The following is a 21674-nucleotide window of genomic DNA, read 5'->3' on the forward strand; positions in this document are numbered from 1 at the left end:
TAATTTAAACCAAAAGGTGCACAACTCTAAATGATCTGTTTAGTTCATTAACTCTGCCCCTTGTACTTGGTTTAAAAGGAAGGGTTTAAAGCTCTTTAGAGTTGGGAGTTTTGAGTTGGGACCTATGAAAGATCATTTTGTTCAATTAGATTAATGGGCGAGATATACAGAGACCAAGCTAAGCAGCCAAAGTAAAAGTGAATAAAACAAGCATTTTCAATGCAATAGGTCTCGCATTTGTTAGAGTTAGAGCTATTGGCGCTGTAAATGACAGTCTTTTACCCACGTGTTTTGGTTTGGAGTGTACTGGATGTATGTAATATGGAGTGGAATTATGTGGGTTGAATTGATATTAGTTGTGGAATTGTGTGTGGTGGAATTGTGCGGTGTGGAGTGGTTTTTGTGTAGTGGAATTATGTGGCATGGCATGCAGTGGATTTCTGTGGACAGTAATGATGTGGTATTGAGTGTCATGGAAGGATGCAAAGTGGGATTGCAATTATGTGGAATGGTATTATGTGTTGTGGAGTGGTATGTAGTGGACTTTAATTATGTGGTGTGCTGTTGAATTTTGAGGCATGATCTGGGTTTTTGTGGTATGGATTGGATGTATGTGGTGTGTTGTGTAATTGTGTCGAGTTGAATTATATGGTTTGTTGAATTATGTGGTGTGGAATGGAAATGTGAAGAGTTGAATTGTGTGGTGTGGAAGTGTGTGGAATTGTGATGAGTGTATAGGGAAGAGAAGGGGGATGGAGCACGATGGGGATGAGAGGGACAAGAAAAGGGTGATAGTGGAACTGTGAGAAGTAGAAATGATGCTGATTGCAGAAGGGGGTGCAAATAAAATAGAAGAAAAACAGAAATTGTAAAGGGACTGGTAGAGCTAAAGGGGGAGAGAGTAGGAGAGGCAATGGTAAGAAAGAAGTTGGGAGATGGTGGAGAGACCCTGCCGGATATGGATATGGGAGGGTGACCTGAGAAAGTGAGGACAGTGGAACTGGGAGACAGAGAAACAGCTAAGAAATGTGGAGAAGCAGAAGTCATAGTCTCATGTACCAGAATGAGGGAATCTGGAAAATATGAGGCAACAGTGTAAGAGTGGAGGCGGGAGATAACCAGGGCATCAAAGCGAAGCAGAGGGAAATGGGGAAAGAGGGGTAATCGCCAGACCGGAAGTGAGAGCGCACAGTGGAGGTTACCTGTTTATTTTTTATTGGTTATTTGTTTCCCCTGTTGTCTGTGCGTGGAGTAAGTCACTGAGGAATGTGAATGAGAAGGAACGACCGGGGAGAGCGAGGTAGGGAAGAGAGGGGTAGAGTTAGTGGCAAGAAAGCAAACTGGTAAAGATGGAGTCGAAGAATGAGTGGTGCAGGTGTTGGTGAGAGACAAATAGAGAGATGAAGGTGAGAAAACGAGTGGCAGAAGTCAGGGCAACTCTATGAAGGTGGCGAGGGGGGGTGGGAGTATGAGAAAACAGTGAAAGGGGAACTGGGGCGGATCACGGGCGGCTCTAGGCTCATGGAGGCTCTGTGCAGGGAGCGTGGGTAGGGGGCCCCGGAAGAGGGGGTCCGGGCGGGGTGGAGCGCGGAGGCAGCTGAAGAGGGGGAGGGTCAGGGTGTTTGGAAGTGGAACAGAGCCGGAGGCCGCCAAATCCCTGCCAGGGGCTGCCACGCAAATATGTATCCATCCTCAGAGGATTATTATATTAAGGATATATATTGGCGTGGTGGCCCCTGGGGTTTGGTGGCCTTGTGCAGGTGCACAGCTTGCACATCCCTAAGGCCGCCCCTGGGCGGATGTAGGGAAGAGTGGGACTGGTACAGATGTGTGCAGCACTGAAATAAAGTGTGGTGCCGAGTAAATGTTCATCCCTGAATAAATGTTCTGTGGTTAGTACTGAGCTGGGCAACCGTGTGTGGGCTCAACTGGCCCAGACGGAAAGCATGCCTGACACAGAGCATACACACAATCTAAATTACGTCCATCACAACATATGGTAAATGCCTCCTGTAGCAAGTGTCTGAAGGCCACGTTCTGGTGGCAATGGTACTTAGTTTAAATGATGTTGCAAAACTCAACGAGGATCAGCTGAAAACACAAGCTCTCGCAAAAACATGAAAACGGGCACCGTGCTGAAACAAAGCGTTACAGCACGTGAAGCAAGCACCATGGTAATTAAAAAAAAAACATAAAAGTGGGTGACACTCTAAATATGCGAGCCTGGAAAATAAAGTAGCCTTTATGTTGTAACCAAAACCAACATACACACTGGTTGAATGAATAAACCACAGCCTACTGGCTTCATGTTTTTAACACTGGTTAGGCCAATGAAAGGCCCCCATGGTGGGGCGCTTCATCCACCCCCACTTGATGCCATAGATGGGGAAAGCAAAAAACACAAACACACCAACACAGCACAACAGAAAACGAGAAACAACTCAGGCTAGGGTTAGATAAATCGAGGCACACCACTTGATGACGTAAACGTCAAGCCCCAGGGGCAGTTCCACAACAAAGTACTGTTAGGGAGTATGGGGAGGGCAACCAGAAAACAGCTGAGACAGCAAGTGGTTGAAAAGAAGTTGAACAGAGTTAGAAAGCTTCTCCTCATGCCACAGTTACATTTTGAGGAGCACTATGACCAAATCACGACTAATGTCAGGCGGATAATCTATAGATGGGACATTCGACAATTAATGGGTACACATGTTTTTTTGGTTTTCTTTATCAAACGTTTAAGTGAACTCAGTTTCAGATACGCTACAATTTAACCATTGTCTGAAAGACTGCCTAATACTAAGGGACAGACCAACAACAACGGAATTAGCATTTCAATGCCATGTCTAATTGTGAGGCAAATTAAATTACCCCCAGACACTGCTGCTCCAAGCTCCCTAAATCATAGCTTTATAGGGTGGTAAGTGATAGTTCATGGAGGCTGCACACATTTTTGTGACTCTCATTTAACTCAGAGTGATTTCACCAGGTGGGTCACATTTTTAATACCTAAAACAGGGAGACAATTTTCCTTGAAATAAGTTGTAAAGGAAGCTCACTTTTGATGAAGCGACAAGATGCGTGAACCTGTTTAAAGCACAGTTGTGTAGCAGAGTACTTTCTGCATTTTCCTCCAGACAATAGGACTGAAGGTTAAAAACACGCTTTTTTAAAACACGCTGACACAATCATTAAATGCTCATGGATACACCATGAAAGAGCCTCTTTGGCTGTTTTAACCATAGTCGGCTCGTTCAGAGACTGTGATTTCATTTTTTTTATTTCACCTCTTATGAGTTATAAATATAAAACATGTGGGTGCCGTGAGTAGCTATTAACCAGCTCACCGATGCCCCACATTCTGTAGTAGGGGGATCTCTGTGTATAGTCATAATCTAATGAATAGTCCCGCCCATGTGCGTGGACCCCGGAGCAATCAAAAATAATCTCTTACAGTGTCAAAAAATGCAGAAATGCATAGACACTTGAGAGAGAATTTAAAGACAGATAATGCAGCCAAAAAAGGCTACACTGTCCAGTACTTCAACTAGAAATTCCACCACAAAATCCACAAAACAGCAAAGCCTGTACAGATTTCCCTTGCTTAACAGCAAAATCCCTCAGGAATGATAGAGAGAAGAACCTGGACAGACAAGCCCCATAGGCTGCCATTATGTGGCTTAAATAGGATACTGTGCCTTTAAGGAACCTTCCAGAACCTTCTCCCAGTATCCCAGAATGCATAGCAGGTCCAACTTAGTTTCAGTTCTTTTTTCCGGCTCCTGCAAGCAGGACCCTGGAGCATTGAGCTCTCCCTTTTCAAGGGTTTTTGTTGGTGTTTTTCACTAAATTCGATTTTTTTGTACTTTTAAAGTACTTTGGTGACTTTCTTCTTGGATTCTGCACTCTTTTGTTGTCCATAATGCCAGCGTTATTTGACAAATGCCCGGAGTGCTCCAGGAAGAAGGCCAAATCAGACCCCCATGAGGTCTGTATTCTCTGCCTTCCCTCTTCCCACATCCCTGAGGATTGTGTGATCTGTAGAGGCTTCTCTGGCAGGACCCTGAAGGACAGGCGGAAGATCAGACTTCAGGGACTTGAAGAAAGAAGATTGAAGGCTCGAGGTGGGTCTGGAGGGGCTTCTACTGCCCATGCTGTGGCCTCTGGGGGGCTCCCCAGGGGCAGGAAGTCCAGCTCACGCCCAAGCTCTCCGTCTGGGTCAGTTGCGATGACCACGACGTCGAGAGGAAGGTCCACGGCCAGTTCCCGGTCTCCCCAGGGCTCTGGGTTGAGAAAACGTCGTCCGTCGAGGGACGTTTACAGGCCGCCGTCGAAGCCGGTGTCGATCTCGTCGTCCTCGTCGGCGTCGAGTGGTCGACATCGGAGGACCCGGCGTCGGCGCTCGTCGTCGAGGCGACACCGCCGTTCGCCGTCGAAGTCATCGTCGTCGAGGGGATCCTCGTCGTCGGGGTCGCCGTCGAGATGGGAGAAGTCTCCGGCGCCGAAGATGTCGACGTCAAGACATTCAAAGAGATCGACGTCGAGGCGTTCCAAGAGGTCGACGTCGAGACGTACGAAGAGGTCGAGGTCGCCGTCGAGGCACCATCGCCCGTCGTCGAGATTTCGTGGTTCGTCCATCTGGTCGGGGTCGACGTCGAGACGTAGACACCGGTCGACGTCGAGGAGTGTGGAACGGTCGACGCCGAAAGGCCGCTCGACGTCGAAGGACCCACGGTCGTCGTCTGAGCAACGATCGTCGGCGTCAGGAGGTCGTAAGGCCAGGCCCAGGACTGTGGGGGGCTCCCCACAGTCCGGACGGGATGATGGTTCGCCGGGAACGGCATATTCCGAGGTATATACCCCGAAGAAGCCTTCTGCACCTCCTCCTCTGCCTCCTTTACCCAGGGGTCCACCTCCGAGGGCTCCGACCCCTCCTCCTCCGTTGCCTCCTTTGCCGGCTCCGCAGGCCCCGGTTCCGGTTACTCCCCCGGTTCCACCGAGAGCGGTGTCGATGCCCAAGTTTCCGACTCCGCCGAAGAAGACTCCTAAGTCGAAGCCTCCGAAGCCTAAGGCTTCCGAACCGGGGAGGCCGACGGAACGTCCCAGGCCCAAGAGATCGAGGTCTCGCTCGGGTAGAAGAGACAGATCTAGGAGTGGACGCGGATCTTCCTTGAGATCCAGGCATCGCCATAGGAGGCGTAGGTCCAGGTCACGTTCTGCCTCTGGGACCCGTTCTTACTCGCCTACGCTGTCTGATTCGCCGGAGACTAGAGTGTCTCCGATAGACGATATTGGCACATTCCTAGAGGTCCTCCTGCGAGGGGCGGCGAAGTTGGGGATCAAGGTTGAAGCGCCTACGCCTTCTACTTCTGTGATCTTTGAGACGTTACTTAAGAAACACATGTCTCGCCCCCTACTGCCTTTGGTGCCAGGACTCCTCGAGCCGGCTGAACAGCTCTTCCTAACACCGGCAGTGGTGAAGTCCGAGCCTTCCAGGCTCCTCAAGAAATACAGAGCTCCAGACTCGGACCCAGCTTTCTTGAGAAAGGACCCGGTACCGGATTCAGTGATTGTGACGGCGGCTCGAAAGCTTCATGCCACCTCCCCTCCATCCACTGTGCCTCCGGATAAGGAGAGCCGCTGGATTGACTCTGCGGGACGGAAAGCGTGTGGTACGTCCTCCTCCTCGATGAAGGCCGCCAGTGACTCGGCGTTGTTGGGACGATACGACCGCGCACTGTGGGACTCTATGGAGCAGTTTGCGGACCTTGTTCCTCGAGACCGCAGAGAGGACTTCATGGAGATCGTCCAGGAGGGGATGCTGGTCTCTAACCAGGCCATCAGCGCCGCGGCAGATATCTCCTTGCTGTCTGCGCATGGATACTGCCACAGGATTAATCAGAGGCGCCATGCTTGGCTCAGATTGACGTCACTTAAACCGGAAGCGCAACAACGTGTGGCGAATCTTCCGTTTTCTGGAGACACCCTCTTCGGAAAACACGCTGATGACGAGATGGCCAGGATGAAGGCCGAGGCGGAGACCCTGACGGCGGTGGGCTTGGAGAAGCCCAAGGAAAAGAAACCCTACCGCCAGTTCCAACGGTGGTTCGGGTCACAGGGTCGTGGAAGGGGACAGTCTTCTGGGCAACATCAGCAGCAGCAACAACAGCAGCAGTACAGAAGACCCTTCCAGAAGCGTCAGAGGGGTAGAGGGACTCAGCAGTCCTCTGCCGCGACCAAGGGCCCGGCCGGGTCTCGACCCTAAGCTGTTGCTTCCCCTCGTCCGTTACCCGCTCCGGTGGGGGGAAGCGTTCAATTTTTTCTGGCAGAGTGGAGAAAAATTACTCAGGACAAGTGGGTGCTGAATATTGTTTGCAATGGATACAGTCTTCGGTTCATCAGCCCGCCTCCATCGATCCCTCCGGTCAGCTCGCAGTACCAACTGCGCGAGCTCCAGGCGGAGGCAGACATCCTGCTAAGGAAAAGGGCGATAGAAGACGTACCTCCGTCTCAAAGAGGAAGAGGTCTTTACTCTCGGTTCTTTCTTGTCCGCAAGAAGGACAAGAACGAGTTCAGGCCTATTCTGGACTTGCGACAGGCAAACAAGTGGATTCGCAGAGAAAAGTTTTGCATGCTGTCGTTGCATCAGATCTACCCTCAGCTGCAACGAGGAGATTGGATGTGTGCCATCGATCTACAGGATGCATACTTCCATGTGCCTATTGCATGCAAACACAGGAAGTTTCTGCGCTTTCAAGTCGGCACCAATCACTATCAGTACACGGTGCTTCCCTTCGGGCTGAAGTCTGCACCCAGGACTTTTTCGAAATGCATGGCAGTGGTAGCGGCACACCTGAGGAAGAACAAGGTGTTTGTCTACCCGTACCTGGACGATTGGTTGATCAAGGCCTCCTCCTTCTCGGAAGCTCAAGCACACTTCCAGAAGACGTGCGTTCTCTTGAACAAGCTGGGGTTGCACTTCAACATGTCCAAGTCTGTCCCGACTCCGGTCCAGTGCATCCAGTACTTGGGAGCCTCCATCAACACGCTGTCAGCAAGCGTGTCTCCTTCGGAGGAGCGACGTTTATCACTCCTTCGGAAGGCTCAGGCTCTCATGTCTACTCCATCCACGACAGTGAGGACGGTGTCTTCTCTGCTGGGATCGATGGCCTCGTGTATCTTCCTGACGCCACATGCGCGGCTGCACATGAGACCGCTGCAGGAGTGCTTGGAGGATCAATGGGACCAGAGGAGAGGATCTTGGGATGACAAGATACGACTGTCTCTACATGCTCTTCAGTCTCTGAAGTGGTGGTGCTCGAAGGAGAATCTTCTCAGAGGGGTTCCCTTCCACAAGGACATTCCCACACAGACTATCGTGACGGATGCTTCTCTCCAGGGCTGGGGAGCGCACTCCGGAGACCTGCAGATTCAAGGGACGTGGTCCCAGACGGAGGCCACGTACCACATCAATTTCCTGGAACTCAGGGCTGTGCACTTGGCGCTGAAGGCTTTTCACCCGTCCTTTCAGACCAACTCTCTGCTTGTTCAGACAGACAACACGACAACGATGTATTACCTCAACAAGCAGGGGGGCTCGAGATCGCGCACTCTGTCGCAGGAGGCGCAGGCGATCTGGCACTGGCTTCTGGCTCGAGGACTGTCGATAACGGCCACCCACCTGCCAGGTGTGCAGAATGTTCAGGCAGACGAACTGAGCAGACTCATTCAGGAAAACCACGAATGGGTCATAAGCGACGAAGTTCTGGGAGAAGTCTTCGCAAGGTGGGGGACTCCAGACGTAGATCTGTTCGCCACCGCCGAAAACAGAAAATGCCGAGGCTTCGCCTCCAGGTACTACCAGCCGGGGACGCTGGGGAACGCGTTATGGATCAACTGGTCGAACAGCTTTCTGTACGCTTTTCCACCAATTCCCCTGATTCCGGCGGTTCTCATCAAGCTGTCCCAATCCAGGGCGAGAATGATTCTGATTGCCCCGGAATGGCCCAGACAATGGTGGTTCACGGACCTGCTTCACCGGTCTCTCCTTCCTCACATGAAGCTGCCGTGCAGGCCGGACCTTCTCACGAAGTTCGGGGGGCGGATGGTGCACCCCAACCTCTCATCTTTGAGTTTGGCGGCATGGCTCCTGAAATAGTGCAATATGGCCATCTGAATCTCCCAGAGGATTGTATGGACATACTGAAGGAGGCTAAACGCCCTTCCACTAGGACTTCTTATGCTTACAAGTGGAAGAGGTTTTGCATCTGGTGCAAGTCTAAGAACTTTAACCCTACGACATGCAAGGAAGATGTCATCCTTCCATATCTACTGCATCTGGCGCAGTCGGGCCTTAATGTCCATTCCATTAAGGTTCATCTGGCTGCTTTGACTGCCTACAGGAAAGGCCCTTCACAGACTTCCTTCTTCCAGATCCCTGTGATCAAAGATTTTTTGGAAGGCTTGAAGAAAGTATTCCCTCCTGTCAGGCTTCCTTCGCCTTCGTGGGACTTGAATGTGGTGCTGTCCAGATTGATGAAGGAGCCTTTTGAACCTATTCATAAGGCTTCGTTGCAGCACCTGTCCTGGAAGGCGGCGTTCCTCGTGGCCATTACATCGGCCCGCAGGGTGAGTGAAATTCAGGCGTTGTGTTGCCAAGAACCTTATACTGTATTTCATGCTGCTAAGGTTGTTATGCGTACTCACCCTAAGTTTCTTCCCAAGGTTGTTTCTGATTTTCATATCAATCAGACTATCACTTTGCCTACGTTCTTTCAGAATCCGTCATCTCCAGCGGAAAGGTCTTTACATTCCCTGGATGTGAGGAGGGTGCTGAAGTTTTATCTTGATAAGACTAAAGATATTCGTAGGTCAGACCAATTGTTCATTAATTATGGCTCAGTCAGGACAGGTCTTGCTACCTCTAAACAGTCCATCTCGAGGTGGATTGTGTCCTGCATACAATTGTGTTACTGCAAAGCTAATAAGACCTTAGGGGGTAAACCTAAGGCTCATTCCACCAGAGGCAAAGCTGCCACGACAGCTATGCTTCGTAATGTTCCCTTTGCAGAGATCTGCAAGGCGGCCACTTGGAAGTCGATCTGCAAGGCGGCCACTTGGAAGTCGGTCCATACCTTTGCTAAGCATTACTGCCTGGACACTGATGCCAGGGCAGACGCTCAGGTTGGGCAGGCTTCGCTGCGGAATTTGTTCGCACAATAGTGGCGTAATTTCATACTCTCCACCGCCGCTTGATGTGGGGATGGGCTTGCCATTCTATTCACTAGATTATGACTATACACAGAGATCCCCTACTACAGAAGGAGTAGTTTCTGTCCTGTAACTCCAGTTCTGTAGTAGGAGTATCTCTGTTATAGTCATAAGCGCCCTCCCGCCTCCCCGGTGGAGATTTGTTCAGGTGCATAATGCTACAGGTCTGGCATTTTTTACGCCTTCAAAAAGAACTGAAACTAAGTTGGACCTGCTATGCATTCTGGGATACTGGGAGAAGGTTCTGGAAGGTTGCTTAAAGGCACAGTATGGCAGCCTATGGGGCTTGTCTGTCCAGGTTCTTCTCTCTATCATTCCTGAGGGATTTTGCTGTTAAGCAAGGGAAATCTGTACAGGCTTTGCTGTTTTGTGGATTTTGTGGTGGAATTTCTAGTTGAAGTACTGGACAGTGTAGCCTTTTTTGGCTGCATTATCTGTCTTTAAATTCTCTCTTAATTGTCAATGCATTTCTGCATTTTTTGACACTGTAAGAGATTATTTTTGATTGCTCCGGGGTCCACGCACATGGGCGGGACTATTCACTAGATTATGACTATAACAGAGATACCCCTACTACAGAACTGGAGTTACAGGACAGAAACTACTCCTTACGAGTGATTAACACTAAAAAAAAGTCATATTTCAGAAAGAGGTTTAATAGTTTAGAAATGTAGGCTTTAGTAAACAAATAAGTTCTATTTTTCTGTACAATATTAATATTAGTATCTGGTCAAAAGATACTAAAAAAGTAAAGATGCTGCCATAATAACTAAAAGTATTGAGGTCTAAAAATCAGAAGGTAAACACATCTTTGGAAAAGGTTAACAATCTACCGAACCTTCTGAAATGGCTGAAGGGTTGTGCCCGAGCAGAACGACTAGTAAATACTCGTCCGTACTTTTTCTGGTTTACAGTCTATATATAAACTCCCACAACAACCTTTTTTTAAGTACTTACAGCTAAGAGACTACTTTTTAAGCCAAGTGATTCAGATTCCGAATAATTCTGACTTCATGGCATGTTTAATGCACCCTAACAAAAAAACAAGAATCAGCACAATGGATCTGTTATTTTGTCATTATAGGGGGGATGATAGTCAACAACTGGCCAACAAGTGGAGCCAAGCTTAGAGCTAGCCATTATTCCCGCAGAACTTACATCCGCTCTAGATACTTTGGATGGGGCTGTTCACTCTACCAATTTAAAATTACAGCAATTCCGCACTATTTGCATGTTGTACTATACTCCTGATAAGATTGTGAAATCGGAACAAACGGTACGGGGAGATGGTGGAGATAGGACGCTCTGCCCAAAATGTGGAGTGGCAGCCACTAACATCGTACACATGTTTTGTACCTGCCCTATGCTCGTTAACTTTGGGGGGGAAGTGGGTAAAGTTATTGAGAATCGCTTGGGGCTGGATTGCTCTCCTACTGTTAAAGAAATTATGTTAGGCTAAAAAGAGTGCGCTAACAGGGATTTGAGATCTTTTTTCTCAATTATTTTGGTAGCTGCTTACCGCTATGCAATGCAAGGGTGTGGATCTCGCCGAATCCTCCTATTGCATTAGAATGGTAGGCCATTATGAAAGATGTATATGAGAAGGAGCGCGCACTAGCTAAAACTAGAGGTATGCGCTCACTCCAGAAATTCGATCGCATATGGAACAGATTTGTTTGATTTTACGCATTAGATCTAGATGTAAAATGGAAATGATGATTCTTTGGGGTTTTTTCCGCTCTCCTTTTCTATTGCTATTAGATTAAGCAAAATATAAATGCAATGCAACGTATATTGTATGTACCCTTTGGTCAAAATCAATAAAAAAAGTAAAGAAAAAAGTAAGAAGTATGTTGTTGGAATTTAGGAGACCGTATTAAGCAGCTGATGTGCTAAATACGTGATGCGCGTGTTTGATTTATATTTCACTGAATGTTTTTCACTTTCTTATATTTTTCTAGGGTGGAAATGCCAATTTTATGCTTTTGCTTAAAAGGAACAGCGAGGTAAGTAAATGTCGTATTTGCCTTCTGTTGCACTGAATATTGCTTACAAGATATAGGCCTGCAGAAAAGACCACAACGAATAATTAAGTGTGCTGTCTCTTTCTGTATACAGAAGCAGGTACATATTGGGTAGGGTAAAGTAAAGATGCTGACGCACTCGTTTAAGTAAAGTTGATATGAAGTTTGCAGAGCTGTGTGTGAGTCTTACTGTGCAAGTGCCAATGATATAATTACAAAAGAAAGACCAGTTCAAAATCGGAGACTGCAGGTTTCTTTGTTGACGCAGCCTTAAAGTACCTAAAAGTTTGCAATCAGTTGGCTTTTCAAGAGTGTGAAGTGGTGGGAACAGTAGAAGGTTGTGCCTGTCTTTAGATAATCCAAGAGATGTGTCTGTCGCTGTCCGCTGTAGAGCTATCAGTGAGCAGTGCATATTGTTGAGAAGGCAGTCTAAGGGGTACTCCAGTTACATATTGCAGCTCTTGCTTATAAGCCACAATGATGTCCTGGGCATTACTGGTTTTTGCAAATTAATGACCCGCATTTTCAGTATGGGGATTTTATTAGAGTAGACTGCACTGGGAGTGAAGAGTGAGCCAATCGACCCATTGAAGTCACACTTACTGTGCTGATCCCTTTGAGAAGCTATAAACTGCTATTCCTTGTCAAGTACCCATCCCCTTACATCTTATAGGGATTATGGGGCAGATGTATCAAGATACCATTTTGCGATTCTCAAATAGCGATTAATAAGGAATCGCTATTTGAGAAGTGCAAAATGGTATGTATGTAGAAATTCGCTATTTTTTAGCGATTTCTTAACATTCCTTAATTGCGATTAGCAAATTGCTAATCGCAATTAAGGAATAATTTCCCATTCATTTCTATGGGCCAGGAGGCCCATAGGAATGAATGTGAAATTATTCTCAATTTGCGATTAGCAATTTGCTAATCGCAATTTGAGAATAATTTCAAGGGTGCAAGGGTGTCTTAAGGACACCCTGCTGCACCCCTGAATTTGACATGTGTGCGCATATGGCGCACATACATGCCCTAAGGGCATGTATGAGCTTCAAATGGCACCTTTAGAATTTTAGAAAAGTGCATATTGAAAAGAATTCGCCAATTACCACCAACTACAAGTTGGTGGTAATTTGCGAATTCTTAGTCAAAAATCGCAACACTGAAATGCTTAATACATTTCAAATAAGAAATCGTAATGTGCCATTTCTTAAAAGCCTCGCAATATTAAGGAATCGCAATATTTGCGATTCCTTAATATTGTGAGGCTTTTTGCATGATACATTCCAAATCCCGTTTTTTTTGTTGCAAACGCTGCTATTTTGCGAATCGCAGCGTTTGCGACAAAAAAAACGGATGATACATCTGCCCCTCAGTTTCTGAAAATGGTCAGGTCCTCAACTGACCAAAAAAACGTGTGCATCGCTGCGGGCACGGAACTGTAGTTTGTCAAAGAAGATGGTTAATTAATTGGATAAAGTGTATTGGCGTCACCTGACCCTTGCAGACGTAACTCATTTCGAATGGAAGAACATTTCACTTGAAATCTTTTGAAGTTTCGAGAAGGAATTCATAGTGTTTAATTTCTGGGTTTCTGCCCTGAATCTGCTGCAGTTTTTTATGTTTTACTAGACTTTGTGAATTAAATAGGTTGGAGATTGAGGTCATTCACTTGGGCAGAGTCCACGCAAAAAAAAAATCACCATAATACTTAGAACACATCAACACCCTCTTGCAATTCTGAGGAGGATGTCTATTATCTAGTTAAACATGGACTCAAATTCTCACCCACCAACCTTCGCAGAGCCTGTCGTGCGTACTGGGGAAGATTTCACTTTCCAGTGCTTGCTTGGGCCATTACATTTTACCTTCATTCGCGCCATAAACGAGTTACTCACTCGTTCAGTTCATGGTGTACTTTATAATTTATAGTGAAGGACCTCAAAGGTAGAAGAAAAAATAAGCACTACAATGCTCAAAATAAGTTGGGTCTTATTAAAAAACGCTCTAGCAAAAGGAGGCTCTTCCCTGTAACGCTATTTCTATTTCTTCGAGGACCACAAGTTGTACCTGGGGGGCTTCTGCACTGCTCCCGCCATCACCGTCACCAGGGGCAAGGACTTCAAGTCCCAGCACTCCCCCTGCGGCGCATACCATCCATGCCAGCAGGAAGCGCCCGGAGGCGCTTGAAAAGAGGAGTGCTACTTCAGCCCCGCGGGACGCGCGCCGGGCGAAGCCCGGGACAAGGGCACGGCCGTTTAAGGCCGGGCCACCCCTCTTAATATTTATTTTTGAACACCCCCTGTGGATTTGTGAGTAAGGCTCTGGGCCAATTTATTTCTTGAAATAGCACACGGTTTTGCAATATATGTTCTGCTTAATACTGACAATCACGGATACTTTGTGAATAGCGGCCTGGAATATTAGCGGGTCTCTGTCTCAAGCTTTTAAGATACTTGTGGAATAAGTTATTTATATGTAAGTTTATCTTTACTATTTACATTGTTACGGCATATATGCATGGTAATATTCTGTAGTAGCATGGTATAGTTTGCTGTGCGGCCACTATAAAAAACCAAGCACTGCGGTTCAGCATCAAGCTAGCCCAGGTATTATTTTTTTCTTTTGGTTAACTTGCTGTATTAACCTTTGATCCCTACCTGTTTTGTGGTATTTATTATTTTGCCTATTGAATCGATTACATTTTTTTTTTAAATGAGCAAACGAACAGTAGGTGTGGGTTTAGGAGTGGTTGGAACGCTAGATGCCTTTTTGAATAGGGCAGAGTCAGTTCTCACTAAAAAAATTATACTGACTGAGCGTAGGTTATCCCTGGAACCATCACATGGCAGGCTCTCTATTACCCCCGCCTTCCCAGATACTTTGATTGCCCCTAATCACACTAACCCACCTCCTGAACAACAAAGGATTTTCCGGACGGAGGCCGACACATCATTACTGAATGAAACTAGGCTTTCTGGGACTCAGGAACAGGTACTAGAATTGTTGCTGACTAACTTTTCGAAAGTCACAGATATAGCGGTTTTACAAAAGCCCGAAACCCAAGTGCCGATTGTGAATGATAGAGTGGGGGAGAATAGTGGCAAGGACGATAATCTGCCAGCTTTAATAGAAAGCCCCATGTTGCAGGAGGCCTAAGTAATCCCAGGGTGGATACTAGAGACAAAATAGACTTAAGACAACCCTCCGATGTCAGAAGTACCTCTCCTTTGCCCCAGTTAAACTCGAGGTTAGAGGAGGGGTCTCGCGTGTCTCTCAGATCATCAACTATTGATCTTCCGCCAGAAGCTACCCCATATGTAGTTATATTGGGGCATGTTCCTGCCCTCCCTCCAGGAAAGAGTGAAAATTACGGGCAACTGTTGAATAAAATAAGGCATTGGTTTTCCCGGAACATCTTAGGTGGAGCCAATCTAATCAATCATATAATTATGGCACGCAGGGTTAACTGGATTGGCAGATCCAGCAAACAAGGGATGGGTGACCATATTATTTTTAATTTTGATAACCCCTACATTGTAGGCCGAATACTCTCATGGGGTTTTAGTCCACAGCCAACAATGGGCACTGCAATTCCACTATTACCTCTGGGGTTCTTTTAAAGGCCACTACCGCGGAGGGATCCGGTGAGACCCGGCATGGAGGAAGATTATCAGGGGGATGGCTGGTCAAGGCCGAGACCCTTATTCCACCCTGCTTTCTCAATGACACCACAGATACCAACAAACAGGCAAAGTGACACCGGGTACAGGGTGCCAGTACATAACAGATACAAAACTTTGTCAGGCATGGAGGCCTGTGATTGACTCGGGGAAACAGTAGCTTCAGGAGGGGGGAAGGTCACATTAGGAGTTGATGGGGCCGAGCAACAAAGGGGGAGTTTGAATAATCTTATCTCCTGGAATATAGCAGGGTTGGCTGTTAAGCTAGGGGACCCCAGATGGATAGCCTATGTGAAGCAATTTTTGATAATTTGTTTACAAGAAACTTGGTCAGTAGAATGTGACCTCTTTTTGGTAGGCTATAAGGCATACTTTGTTCCAGCCATAGCATCCAATAGGGGAAGACCAAGGGGGGGAATGGTCATCTATGTTTCCGTAGCTGTCGCATGCAAAATCTATGTAGTACCCACTTCACATTTAGGTATCCTTGCATTAACAATACGTAGGGGTACCTGCATTGGGGGATTAGTACATTTTTATAATTCAATCTCACCCTGCCTCGATCACAGCAACATAACGGCTTTGAGTGACTTTATTAATAATTCTATGAGTCATAGCCTACATAACCTTATGGTTGTAGGTGATTTTAATATTCATCCATGCGGTGACCCGTTATTGTCATGCATGTCTAAGTTGAGCTGTCCTCGAATGCATGGATTTCATTTTCAGCACTCGGGTGAAGGGGAGCGGCTAAATGATATGATTAATGACCTAGATTTGACATCTACCATGGCAATAACGGATCCGCATACCAGATTTATGGTGCCCACGTTTAAGGGTCACGGGAAAGGATCTTTTATTGATTTTGTCTTAATCTCATCATTAATGCAATCATTTGTACGTACTTTTTTAATTACTGAGAGCGAATTTAGTGACCATAATCCATTATCTCAGCATCTAACCGGCCCTTGGGTAATTAAAATAGGGGAAATCCCTAAATTGGGCCTATTGCGTCCAACCGATGGAAAACGCAGATTGAGATGGTTGCAAGTAACTCCGGCATTGATTTTTAACAATATTAAAGCTGCATGTGTGGATGAAATAGCCTTTTGCACCCAGGGGGGCATTCACCTACGAAGGTGTTAGTGGCCTTTCTTGCTATCACAGAAAAGGTGACTGAGTTGTTATCTGCACCAGCTAAGAAACAAACATGTGTGGGCCCCAGAGGGTTTGATCATCATTGCTCAAAGACAGCAAAAAGGCTGAGGAAAGTCTTAGCTATCAAACCCAGAGTTCGAGCTGATATTACAGCGTGTCGTAGGGAATATAAAGCAGCTTTAGCTACACGAAAGGGAGCTTTGAGGGATGAAGCTTGGGGGGAGCTAGTGGACCCTGAAACCCTCAGCAATAGCTCGAAGTTTTGGAGCGTGCTAAATAAACCACTCTTTGATCAGGAGGCGGGGGGAGGCCTTGAATGTTAAATATCAAAGGAGGAATGGGAGGCCCACTATGAGCAGATGTATGCCTGTTCCTCTGAGCAGAATGACAGTCCGTCACCTGGCCCCAACGCTGTAGAAATAAAGTTTGGGATGGGTGAAATACTGGAAAGTATTGTAGGCCTAATAGCTGGCAAAGCCCCTGGTCCCGATGGGACCCCCCAAGATCTTTATAAGTCCGACCCCTCCCTTTGGGCTCCAATATTGGAGTCCGTTTTCAACGCTGCGGCACAACACGGCTGCCCTCAGTCTTGGGCGACCTCTGCTATAGTCCCTGTTTTCAAAAAAGGGGACAAAAGTAGTCTGCACTGTTACAGACCCATATCACTTATAGATTCTGTGGTGAAAGTAGTGGGGAGGGTTTTCCTGCAGAGACTCACATTATGGGCAGAGGACAATAAGATCATGTACGATGTTCAGTATGGGTTCTGTAGGGGGCGATCTACCACTGCTCAGTGCCTCAATTGTTGTTTGATATTGAGTAAGTATACAGTTGCCCACCAGGGGACTATTCACCTTGCCGTCATGGACTTGTCCTCAGCTTTTGACTGTGTCAACAGGAAGAAGCTCTGGCAGTCCATGAGGGCAATCGGTGTTGAGTGTGGTATTGTAGATTTCTTAGAAGACATCCATAGGTCCACTAGAGCAAACGTCAGGTTCTCCCAGGACCTGAGTGTTACAAAGGATTTTAATATTAAATAGGGAGTCCGTTAAGGATGTATTTTGGCTCCCTTTTTGTTTAACTTTTACATCAATGATCTAGATAGCGTTTTAAGGGGGCTGATTGCCCCAGAGTGGGACGTCGTGGAATTCCGGTCCTTTTATATGCGGACGATGCTGTCCTCATATCCAGGACAGAAAGGGGTCTACAAGCACTTTTAACTGCCTTTGATGCTTTTATGTCAGACAGGGATTTAACAATAAATAATTCTAAATCCTACATTATGCAGGTAGGGCAGTCTCCAAAAAAGAATTTTCAATTTAAGGTAGGAGACTCTAAAATTCCCCTCACTAGCATGTTCTCGTATCTTGGGGTCCTTTTTGATAATAAGCTGAAATGGGACCCCCATGTTCTGAAAAAGAAAGGGGACGTTGTTAGGGTGAATGCAGAAATCTTTAATTTTGCATCCAAGTTGGGGAAAAAGCCTACTGGAGCAATGTTGCAAGTCTATAAGGCTAACTCCATGGCTACTGCAACTTATGGCAGCGAAATATGGGGGTATAACGTGGGAGATTGTTTACAAAGAGCGGAGAAGGTTTTCTTGAAATGCCTATTGTGTGTCCCACGAGGAACATCAAACCTAGCTGTTCATGAGGAACTGGGGATCCAGTTTGTTAGCGATGTATTTTCCCTGCGCCCTCAGACCTGCTGGTTAAAAACGTGGTTAAACCCTGATATCCCCTTGACCCATATGATTTTAAAATACTGCCTGTCATTGGACAATTCGAACGCAGTACCGTGTTTGAATTATATCAGGAAAGGCCTTGTAGGTCTAGGGCGGGCGGAGTTATTTGATAACGCAGAATGTATCAATAAGGGGGATGTGGAGGCAATAAAAACGGCCTTCCTCCTAGAAAGGAAATTGACAAGGGATGCTAAAGAGGTACAGAAACCTAGTGTTCGGACATATATTATGTTAAAAATAACACCAAATACTGAGCCTTATCTTGTACCTTGTCCACGCACGAGAAATTTTTACTAACCAGGTTTCGTATGAACTTGTTTCATCATATGCTTGTAAGGCCAAAATGTTTTACCTATAATAAAGCAGCAGCTCCCTGCGGCTGCGAAGGAAAGTCTCCGCAGGACATTCTGCATTTTATGTTTTTATGCAAATTGTATGAATTCCCACGCAAACGCTATCTGGTCCCTCTTTTAAAAAAACGTAACTTTGGTCAGGTGCGGCCAGCCATGATGTACTTACAATTATTGAACGGAGATTGCATACTTTTTATATTAGAATTCCTAAAATCAGTTGTTAAGTCTAGGAAGTTTATGGACTTGTAATGAATCCTTTAAAAAAAATGTTTTTAATTATTTATGTATTAATTGTATGCTGCTATGGAGGTCACTTTAATAATGCACTGTCACGTTTCATTGCCGTTTCAATGTATTGTAACAATTTTTTATCTAGTGTTTTAAATTAATTACTAATTGGTTATTGCTGCTGATAGTATCTTACACAATGAAGTTTTTTCCTTATGTATCTGTCTGTGTAACTTTTATGGTTTGCTATTTAAACCGAATACATTTTCTTGAAAATAAAAAAATAAAAAGAATAAAAAAAAATAGTCCTAAAAGTACGATCCTCCATTTAAATCACCACATGAATGTACTTTTTCAACTTTTTCTATCCACAAATATGCCCAGAGGTTCTCCCGGATATCTGCACCAGGCATTGGTTTCCAGGTGTGCTTCCGGAAATGTCGTGATATTTTGTAAATGCTCATGAACACCCTTTGAAGGGTTATATTAGCTGAGAACAGGAGCCTCATACGCAAATGCACTTTGAGTTTATAAGTATCTAAACTCAATTTTTTTTAGGCAGTGCTTTACATTTTAATAATATTTGTAGCACATGGCCTGCTCCTCTGCTTGCTGAAACCGCAGCTGCTTAACCTTCCTTTACGTGAAAAGTGTTCTAGGCACTTAAGATAGAGGAGAGGAGAAATATAGGACTTCTCCATATTTCTGGTGGCGCCATAGTACACCTGACTGCAAAACTAGCTGGCAAACGATTTGAATGAAAAACTACAGTTGTTGAATTGTATCCCTATTTTCTACCTTAATTTATGTGACAAACCCCTAAAAACTGGAACGCCAGCTTTCTAAGGCCTCTGCTTACAGAAGTTCTGAACCAAGGCAAATCTGTGAATCTGGTGGTTGCTGAAAACACACTATGCAATTTCAGCTAGCAGAATGCTAAAACGTGTGTGTACATACACATGTTTGAAGGTATTTGGTAAACACTAACAAACGCAAGGAGTGTAGGACGGACGCCTTAATTACATGGAATGGTGGCTCTTCATGGTTCATTTGATGCTCCTTAAAACGTGTTTACTTATTTGAGCTCCTAGGAGGAAAAGGTGAATTTCCAAGTTAAACTTTTGGTAGTCAATAATCTCCAACCTCGGGAAGGCCTGGTTTCTTGTGATGCACTGACCTTGGAGTAGGATTAATTCATCTGCCAATAAATTACTGTTGTACTCTTGACTTAGCAGGTGTTGAAGAGACCAGGGCTTGATATGGATTCCTGCGAGTACTGCGTCCCTTCCATTATCCTGATTTTTCATTACCTAGAATAAATATTGTCCACAATTAACACCGAGTCATAATTTTTTTACCAATGCTTTGTTGTTTGGTGTAATGCTGGTATAGAGAAAATGCAAAAAGAACAGTTGATGGTCAGATTGTTGAACAATGTCAAACATTCACCCCAGTACAAAGATCTGGCGTAAAGCCATCGTTTTTTTGCTTCCATGCAAATTAGTGTTGACCCTGCTTCCCATGGGAACATTACATCCCAAACTGCCAAGCCAGATTCTCCCTGGACCTAAAACAAGCATCATAGGACCAGTTTCAGGGTATCACCCCTCAACAGCCAGGCTAGCTTGATTCCAGCAGCATGGAGAGCACAGGACGCAGGTCTGGGCATACCCGTTCCACTCGGGGTGACAAATGCAGAACGAACAGTTGGTGGACAGAATGTTGAACAATGTCACTCACTCACCCCAGTACAGAGATCTGGTCCTAAATCTATCATGTTATGTAGCAAGGCAACAATTTGCTAACTAAGGGGCCACCAGAAAGGGGTTTCAAAGATTGCTTTAAAAGTTTCAATTGTGGCCCAATGCACCATGAACAAGGCTTATTTCTAGAGTTATCTATACACATGAAGATCTTGTAACTGTTCATCAATAGAGAAATTACATCTCTGTGAAAATTACCAGGAGACACTTGATGGCATGTGTGACACATGGATATGGAGTTTTCGAGAAAAAAATGCTTAGAAATTTAAATTCAGGCCAGGCTCCTCTATTCTTCTTTCATAATAACTACAGAGGAACAGGTTGTTCTGGGAATTGTAGCTAGGTCTACTGCCTTACAATCAAAATCGTTCTATTACATCTACTCTTAATTTAGCTGAGTATTATCAGTTGTACCTCAACATTGATTAACATAAACAACATTACTGTTCCTTCAGCTACATTTTCGTTTATTAATAGCACCAATGGCTTGTCAGCTTGCATCCACTTGAAAGCGTATTATATTATTTTATGAATTATATAGCCTAATATGTTGGGTCAAGTTTGTGTGTAGTCCGGCTATGAATGTGGCATAAGTTGTGTAGTTGGACCTGTATTTCACTGATCTTCAGTGCTGATCCTTTTGTCCCTCTTAACCCCAGATTAAGCAGTTGCGGTATCTAGTGGGGTGCATGCATGTCTTCTCTCTCTCTCTCTCTCTCTCTCTCTCTCTCTCCCTCTCCCCCTCTCTCTCTCTCTCTCTCTCCCCCACCTCTCTCTCTCTCTCTCTCTCTCTCTCTCTCTCTCTCTCTCTCTCTCTCTCCCCCCCACCTCTCTCTCTCCCCCCCACCTCTCTCTCTCTGTCTCCCCCAGCTCTCTCTCTCTCTCTCCCCCACCTCTCTCTCTCACTCCCCCCCCACCTCTCTCTCTCTCTACCCCACCTCTCTCTCTCACTCCCCCCCACCTCTCTCTCTACCCCCATATCTCTCTCTCTCTCTCTCTCCCCCACCCCTCTCTCTCCTCTCTCTCTCCTCTCTCCTCTCTCTCTCTCTCCCTCTCTCTCTCTCTCTCTCTCTCTCTCTCTCTCTCTCTCTCTCTCTCTCTCACTCTCTCTCTCTCTCTCTCTCTCTCTCTCTCATTTATATATATATATATATATTCACTGAAAAAACCATAGGTTATAGACCATATATAGTTAGGAATTAGCATTTACAAAACCTTGAAAATTCACTGAAAAAACCATAGGTTATAGACCATATATAGTTAGGAATTAGCATTTAAAAAACCTTATTTTACTCACACAAAACCATTGAAATTCCATATATAGTTAGTTGCACTAACTATATATCGCGCACCTGCAATCCACTGCTGATGATGTCACATATTACATCAATCTGAAAGAAACAGGTTAGTATTAGATTCCTTACCTTAGAATATCCCCAGGCGTCAGTCTG

At 45.6% G+C, this 21674-nt stretch overlaps 1 protein-coding gene across 3 annotated transcripts in view; it reads left to right on the top strand.

Moving 5' to 3' along the window:
• The window catches only part of AKAP13 (A-kinase anchoring protein 13), a 759080-nt gene that overhangs the window by 654024 nt on the left and 83382 nt on the right, over nt 1–21674 (top strand). For all 3 annotated transcript variants that reach the window (XM_078683158.1, XM_078683159.1, XM_078683160.1), the window contains one exon: nt 11232–11276. In XM_078683158.1, coding sequence (XP_078539284.1) covers nt 11232–11276 — 45 coding nt within the window. The remainder of the gene's footprint in view (nt 1–11231; nt 11277–21674) is intronic.

The sequence above is a fragment of the Lissotriton helveticus genome, chromosome 3_1, assembly GCF_964261635.1.
Source record: "Lissotriton helveticus chromosome 3_1, aLisHel1.1, whole genome shotgun sequence".
NCBI classification, from domain to species: domain Eukaryota; kingdom Metazoa; phylum Chordata; class Amphibia; order Caudata; family Salamandridae; genus Lissotriton; species Lissotriton helveticus.